The 8515-nt window shown below is 42.3% G+C and overlaps 1 protein-coding gene across 1 annotated transcript; it reads left to right on the top strand.

The window, feature by feature from the left end:
- Positions 1–367: 367 nt before the first annotated feature.
- LOC310670000 (vomeronasal type-2 receptor 26-like) lies at positions 368–5831 on the top strand (the record flags this gene model as incomplete). The annotated part of the gene is made up of 6 exons (XM_083458575.1): positions 368–659; positions 1113–1961; positions 2376–2516; positions 2663–2723; positions 3783–3891; positions 5396–5831. Coding segments are annotated over 6 exons (1888 nt in total), but the record flags the coding sequence as incomplete, so codon positions are not given.
- Between the last annotated feature and the right edge of the window lie 2684 nt (positions 5832–8515).

Below are 8515 nucleotides of genomic sequence, written 5' to 3'. Positions count from 1 at the left end.
CTTCAGGGTTCCCAAATGGATGGGAGGTGTGGTGGACAAAGCAGCAGAACAAGAGGTAGGCATGGACATTGCGTTTAAGAGAGAGGCAAAAGGGGTTAACAGAAGAATTTAACAGCTTGTTATTTCTGGGTTTCCCATATCCAAACCCACCAATTCATCCACTGCACAACAATGAATCCCTTTGAATTCACCATTTACATAAATCTAATCAAAATCTATAAGGAGACTGCTCTAGGTTCATTACTTTGAATAAAATGTTCCTTTCCTATGGGTTGCAACATTCAAGGTACATGGATTCTCAAATCAAAACTGAAACACAGTTGTTTCTCTTCCGCCAGTGTTGCAGTCATTCTTTGTCTCATTGCAGAGTCGTCCCGAAAAACTACCAGCATGTTCTTGCCTTCATCTTTGCCATGCAAGTGATCAACAAGAATGCCAAATTCTTATCCAACATCACACTGGGATCAACATTTTATGAGAATGCTTTTAATCCTTTGCTAACTTGTCGGAACACTCTTGCTCTTCTTTTCATGGGACAACGAATTATCCCCAATTACCACTGTAATAAGGAAAATAGATTAATTGCCGTCGTTGGAGGGCTCACCTCCCAAAACTCCATTCAGATGGCCAATATATTAAACACCTACAAGATTCCACAGGTATGTGTGTAGATACAAAGATACAACCAGAAGGGCAGACATAGACAGAAAACCTCAAAAAGCATCCTGGTTGGCTTTCAATCCCATTACATTATGTTTACTACACTTGTTTCCTACATTAGACTTGGTATGGGTACATGATTATGTTAAAGCCTCCTAGCTATTTGTTGCCTACACTGCCGTCTCAATTTGCATTTGCATTTGGGGGGGGGGGATAAACCCATAATACTAATAATCCAAGCTCTGGTTCTTCCAAACCTGGCCATGCCACAAATCATGTAATCATAGCAGCATCCAGCTTCCTGCTTAGAAACTTCTCTTAGTTTGAGACTTAATAATGCCAGGGGTGTATACTCTGAAAAGTAAGACCAGGTGGTCCACCACCACAGTATTTTTAATATGAACAAATGGATGCTTTTCGGATTCCTAAAAAGAGAATGCCTTTCCCTTTAGCTCAGCTATGGCTCCTTGGATCCAGGGCTGAGTGACCAAAGGCGCTTCCCTTCCTTCTTCCAAATGGTCCCCAATGAAGAAGCTCAGTGTGATGGCATTGTCTGGCTGCTCAGGAAGTTTGGGTGGAACTGGATTGGCCTCCTTGTTTCAGATGATGACAGTGGAGAAACCTTCCTTCGTACTCTCAGACCAAGGCTTTCCCAAAATAATCTCTGCATTTCTTGGACATTGGTGATCCCACTAGTGACAGTATATTTACCTAATGAGCTACTTCAACAAAAGTTGAGACCAATCATGTTTGCTCTCACACGGCAGCAAATGAATGTGATTCTTGTCTATGGAAACAGTCAGTCTCTAGAGGCTTTGAGACTGATTTTAGTCTCCTGTGAGATTTTCTTTATGTACCCTCTGGAGAGGGTGTGGATTACAACAGCTCAATGGGATTTCACTGCAGGGCTGGTTAGAGACAAATTCCCTTCAAAATCCTTCAATGGCACTTTGTCATTTACACTCCATTCAAATTCTGTTCCGGGGTTTCAGGACTTTCTACAGACCGTAAATCCATGGCAGCCAAATCTTTATTTCATCCAGCAGTTCTGGGCCATTGCATTCCACTGTTCATTTCCAGATAACAATCTAATTGAGACAACTCAGGAACCCTGCACTGGGAAGGAGAAGCTGGAGAAACTCACTGGACCCGTGTTTGAAATGGAAATGTCCAGCCAGAGCTACACCATCTACAATGCCGTCCATGCAGTAGCACATGCTCTCCTTAGCATGTATTCCTCAAGAGCCAAACAGAAAGTACTGGCTGAGAGATGGATGCAGCAGAAAGTTAAGCCCTGGCAGGTACTGTCAACTACTCTCCTCACTGTTAGAAGCACAGGAGTTATTATTACTGGTTCATATGTTTCACAGCTGAGCCCTGGCATGGAGGAGAGGCCTTGAATTAATCTATCCCAGGATTCTCCTACTTGGAGCTGCACAAGGGCCAGGAGTGTCCTCTGTTATAAGAACTGAGTTGAAACCTCAAATGTATGCCATATAGCACTGTGGCAATTTAGAGTAGACAGTTCTGGGCTACAGAGACCAATGATTGGACTCAGCACATGGCAGTTTCACATGTTAATGGGGGAATTTTTTGGAAGTACCCAGTATATATGATAAAATGTAGTAAGAATCCAAAGGTCCACTTTGCAAACGGAAGAGAGAGAGTGTGTATTAGCCTACAAGGTCTGTGTCTTTTTTCCTCCTGCAATCTAGCTTCACTCCTTCCTGAAGAACATCCACTTCAACAACAGTGCTGGGGAAGAAATCTCTTTGGATGAGAAGGGGCAGCAGGCAGGTGGCTATGATCTCCTCAACTTGGTCACATTTCCCAATGAGTCCTTCCAGAGAGTCCGAGTGGGGAGAATGGACCCTAGGGCCCCCCCAGGAAAAGAGTTCACAGTGGATGGAAGTGCCATCGCATGGAATCCCAAGTTCAAACAGGTGGCTGAGACTATTTCTTGTTTTAATCATAATCCATTAACATTATCTTCTCTGAGAAGATCAGGCGATCCAGGAAATCAGAGATGGCTACAAAGGAGAAGTGTGAGGAGAGAAGCTCTGGTACTCACTGAGGAAATACGGTTTTTGTTTCTTTTGTTCAATTTTGTTGATCCAAAGCTAGTTTGGAGCTAATTTGGAGCTCAGTGTTCAGAACAAGGTCTTTCTGAGTGAGGAATCTGCCAGTGTTTAAAGCTCTTGAAAAGGGACTGGTGTCCTCCAAAATGCGTTGTTGAGAACAATCTCTGCCAGGCGGAACCCAAGCAGAAAGAAAATCATCCACCACCTGAAGTGTGAGGTCACTAATGTTGATGGATGGAGTCCCGGTGATATCCTGTCCCAGGATGTTGGTCTCCATCAGGTTGACGGTGAGGCCAAACTCCATGCAGCCTTGGCCATAATTTTTGTTTTTGTTTTTTTTAATAAAACTTTATTAATTTAAAAAACAATCATACAATAAAGGTAAGTATAACAAAATTAAGCACAAAAAGGGGGAAAAGAAAAAAGGAGAAAAAAGGGATTCGTCACCTCAAAAAGGGCGAAAAGGGGTTTAAAAGCAACAAGAAAATAAAAAAGGACAATTAAAAGAACCAAATATTTATACAACATCATGTCTTTTCCAAAAAGGTTTTCTGTAAAAGACTTCCAATTGTTCTCATTAAACTTTTTCTACTGTCTTGATTTTTTAAATATCTTTTTCCATATATTCCTCTAAGATGTTTATTCCATTTATTTATTATACACAAATATCATTCAATTCTACTATGATGGTATCATTTTTACAATATAGTCTTATATGTTCCTTAAGTATTTTCCATTCTCCGTATACTTTTTGATTTAAGGCTCCCCTGATTTTTCCAGTCAGCTTTGCTAATTGGAAATACTCTGTCATGAGTGTTTGCCAATCTGTTATAGTTGGTGTTGTTTCACATTTCCAACTTCTGGCTACAAGTATTCTTGCAGCCGTGATTGCGTACATAAACAGTGGTCTTGTGTTTTGCTTGATTTCCATTGGCAATATTCCTAATAGGAAAATCTCCGGCCTTTTTTTTTATTGTAAGTTTAAATAATTTCTTAAATTCGTCATATATGTTATTCCAAAATTCTCTTAAAATTATGCAGGTCCATCACATGTGATAGCAAGACCCTATTTTGGGGATGAAAGCATCCATGCTAAGGAAAGGGCTAATGCTCAGAAGGCTATTGAACGCTGTGCTGTCATAGGCCTGAGGTAGTTGATGGATGGATTGAATTTATATAGCGCCCTATACCCAGAGGTCTCAGGATGGTTCCCAGAATAAGATCAACGTATAAAACCACAAAATACATAATGAATACATACATAATGCATAATGAAAATAAAAAACCCAATAGCCCCTTAAATGGTTAAGTGACAGCACAAAGCATCTTTATCGGGGGGCCTGATGCTTGCCCAGGGAGCATGTGCTTGACAGCCATCCTCTAATTTCAGTCCTGTGACCTTTCTGCTGCAAAGCGGATATAGACGACAATAAGATTTATTCCATTCAAAATCCCTTGCTTGTCATTACCATTAGATGCTGCCCATTTCCACCTGCGTTGAGAGCTGCCACCCTGGAAAGAGTACGTTTCCACAGCAGGGAAAGCAAATCTGTTGCTATGACTGTGTTCAGTGCCCTAAAGGGAGGATTTCAGTCCAGAAGGGTAAGTGAAGGAACCCAAGTCAACTGGAATTCTTCCTCTCCAGCATAGACATTCATTTCTTAGTCTTATTATGTCGGCTTATTTTCTGTCATAGATCCCAAGCACATGTGTTTATATGTTACTGATACATATTGTCCTTTCCTCTCTCCTCCCCTTTGGATAGCCATTCAAGAGTATATTGTGTGAAATAACGTCCACATGGGAGTAACCACCATTGAAATCAGGATGACATACATCTGGGAAGAAATAATTAGGATTGCACTTCATAGATTCCCTTTTTGTCAACATTGAACCTGCAGCCAACAGATTTTCATATTCTGTGATTGACAACTAGTGAACAATTTTCTCTATTTTATCCACACAGGTTCAGTCCTTAGGAAAAGTTATTTCTTGTCAAATATAGACTTTCCCAGGGAGCAAATGACAGGCTATGGCTGTTTCATCCACTCCCAAATTCAACTATGGAAAGTGTAAAAAAGAAATACTCGGGCCAGAAGCTTTGAAATGCAAAGACATGGGGCTGGATGCAGAGATAGGCATGTTTAAGGGGAGAAGACTGAAATCAATCTGTATACACAAAGCCTGACAAATAAATATAAATGGATTGATTAGTACAGCTGAGGTGCTCATGGAGGAACCATCACTTAGTTGTGAAAGTAGACTTTGGTTCATCAGCTCAGTAATATGTTTTGTGTACAGCATAACAGACGGTATCAATAATATTAATAGGTATTGCTTCAAGAAATGCTAAAACCATGCTTCTCATTTTCAGATGCAGATCAATGTGAGAAATGCCCAGATGATCACTACCCAAATGCCTTTCAGGACCAATGTATTCCGAAAAAAATAAGCTACCTATCCTATGAGGAGCCCTTGGGGGCAATTCTGGCCTCCTTGGCTCTCCTGCTTTCTCTGGTCACAGTTGTTGTGATGGGGACCTTCGGTCTGCACTGGAACACTCCCATTGTCAAAGCCAACAACTGGGGCATCACCTGCACCTTGCTCTCTTCTCTGCTTCTCTGCTTTCTCTGCTCCTTCTTATTCATTGGCAGGCCTACAAAGGTGACCTGTGTCTTGAGGCAAACCGTCTTTGGCATCGTCTTCTCCATTGCTGTTGCTTGTGTGTTAGCCAAAACCCTCACTGTGGTTTTGGCATTCATGGTGACCAAGCCTGGGAACAGCCTGAGAAAATGGCTTGGGAAGAGGCTGGCAGGATCCCTTATCACCGTCTGCTCTCTCATTCAAGCTGGCATCTGTCTTGGGTGGCTGGCATCCTCTCCCCCATTCCCAGAGTTTGACCTGCACTCCCAGGATGGGCAGATCATAGTGCAGTGCAATGAAGGCTCCGACATCATGTTCCACCTTATTCTCGGCTACATGGGTCTTTTGGCCATTGTGAGCTTCTCTGTGGCTTTCTTTGCCAGGAAGTTGCCTGATACTTTCAATGAAGCGAAGCTGATTACCTTCAGCATGCTGGTCTTCTGCAGTGTTTGGCTATCCTTTGTCCCCACTTATCTGAGCACCAAAGGGAAATACATGGTGGCTGTGGAGATCTTCTCCATCTTGGCCTCTACTGCTGGCTTACTGGGTTGCATCTTCTTCCCCAAAATCTACATCATTATACTTAGACCTGAGATGAACAGTAAAGAGAGATTAGTAAAGAAGAAGGATGACCATAATTGAGAGGGTGAAAGAGATGCTGTTAGCCAGGGACCTTATGTTCTGGCAAGGAGATGTTATTTCCTTTGTTTTCATTTTGATCATCATTTCTTTGTTTGTATGTTCCATCTTCTATGCCATCCAAGGAGTACATAACTCTCCCTCTCTTGCTATTGTTTTCTCAAAAACTCTGTGAAAAAGCTTAAATTGAGAGATGCCATCTTCCCCATGGCTGAATGGGGATTTCAACCCTAGTTTCCCAGGGCCTTGGACAAAACACTCATCGCTACACATTAAGCTGGGGCCATGGGGTATTTCTGCTTCTTTAGTAAACTTTGCTAAATATCTGCATTTCTGGCCTGCATTTCTATATCCTCCAAAGACACACACAGGCCAAGCAAGGAAAATTAACCCTCTGCTCACCTGCTGCTGAGCAGAATGTGCAATGCTGTTACTTACGGTGATCTACTTCTCCAGGGTGTTGTCTGTGTGGAGAAACATGAGAATTGATTCAGGCCCAAATCCAGGTCAGGCCTTCCTCAGGTCAGGTTGTGGCTAATGTTTGCAATATCCGTTCATTTTAAAATGCAATCCTTATTTTCCTTTTGTTTATATATTTGTTCATTAAATTCATGTTACAGTAATCACAACGTTCAAATATTGTTGGTGGGTTCCATGATTGCACCAATATTCCAGGTATGCAGCACAGTGAAGAGCACAGTTGTGTGCTCTGAAGAGCTCTCTGGCATATTAGAGAGGGAGGTTTGGAAGAGAAATTCTTACTCTGTCTTTGCAGAGTTGGCACAATGGGGATTGCTCCAAGCACATTAACAATAGCATTTCTTCACAAATGGAATCACGCAATCCTTTTGTTAGCTTTTAGAGAGAATCTTCGTTCATGTGGCTTTTCTTCAGCTGGGAGCAATAGCTCGGCTAACAGCTTCTTCCAGAAAGAAAGATGGATGGAGGAAGCAAATGGTTTGAAGCTTCAGGACCAGCAATACTTAGACTTAATGAAATGAGGGGACTTCCGGGTTGGCGCTTTTGGTAATGGCGGATTTCCTCCGTTCAGGAGGAATCCGCTCCTTGGAAATCAGGGTCTGACCGCCACGGCGAGGCACCACAGGCGGAAGAAGCCCGTGGACTTGGGATTCGGCAGGTACCTTTTGCGCCTCCCCTACTCGCGGGGAGACCCGGTTTTGGGGCTCCGGAGCGACGTGGGGTGAGCGGCGCGGTACATCAAATCAACCGCTTCTTTGAAGGAGTGAAGCCGCATTGCTGTTGCCAGAAAGCGCCGACTTTTCCTGTGGATATTTGGACTCTAAGTAACTATTCGTAAGTAAACAGAAAATTGGATTATTTAAACATCATAATTTGGCATTTGAAACGTGAAGGTCTAAACAGGAAGTCCGCCTTCCGTTTTGTAAACAGATCAAAGCAAAGACGTCACAAGCTAAAGCCTGGGAAAAGTATTCTGTAAAACATTAAATTTTCACCATTTAAGATATTGAACCCCCCCCCCCTTGGAAGCAGGAGAAGAGGGGGGAATTCTTTGTGGACTGATTAAACCTGCAGGAGAGTGAGTGAGACGAGATAAATTACCACTGTTTCGAGCCTGGGATCGGGCTGTCAAAAAGATTGACGATCTGAGAAAATTAATAACTGGGAATGGAATATATCCTGATGGACAGTTGAATAAGAGATATATATCCTTTTTATTCTTCTTTTGGCACTTAAAAAGGAGAAAAGTGGAATGGTAACTTTGTTATTCGATTTGGACTTGGAATTATAAGGACAGATACGAATAGAAATTGTTTCCTACAGAGGGAGCCTCTGAAACTGTTGCAACAGCGAAGTGGAACTTTCCACTAAGAACCAAGAATTGTGTGAAATAAGTGATGTTGGATAAGACCCTGGATAAGAATGGCAAAACAAGAAGCTCTAGTGAATGCATTTTACAAAACAAATGCTCTGTTGGAACAACTACATGAGAAGATGGACTTGACGGTAAAGAAAATTGACAATTTGGGACAAAATGTAATTGATTTGGAACAAAAAGTGAACATTTTTACAGGAACTACTCGGGATGTGACTCAGGAACCCAATTTGAAATTGCAAGCTCTGGAGACGATGGAACAAACTGCTTCTGTATCTCAAGAAACTCAAGTGGAGGATTTGGCCCCACAGAAACAAATTGATGGACATAAGCTGAACTCAGAGGCGATGGAGCTTGAGAGCCAGATTAGGAGAGACGGTGCCCTGTTTGGACTGAAGAAGGGAAAATGGGCAGATTTTTTTATGGAGGGAGGCACTGAGGGAGAGATTGGAGTCTCAAAGGGTCTTTGGAGTATGTCCTGGAACATCTTTTGGATTACAGCTTCGAATATGGAGTATGGGCCAACGTGTCGAGATGGAATCAAGGAGATGCTAAGATGGAAACCCTTTGGGACTTAATCTTTGGCATTAAAAGAAATCTGCAGATAGGACAGGGAGATGAGTTAAGATCCTCGGAT

Source organism: Podarcis tiliguerta, assembly GCF_965153285.1.
Source record: "Podarcis tiliguerta genome assembly, contig: HAP1_SCAFFOLD_299, whole genome shotgun sequence".
Lineage (NCBI taxonomy): Eukaryota > Metazoa > Chordata > Lepidosauria > Squamata > Lacertidae > Podarcis > Podarcis tiliguerta.
The sequence above is the reverse complement of the archived record's forward strand: the minus strand, read 5'-3'. Positions and strand labels throughout refer to the sequence as shown.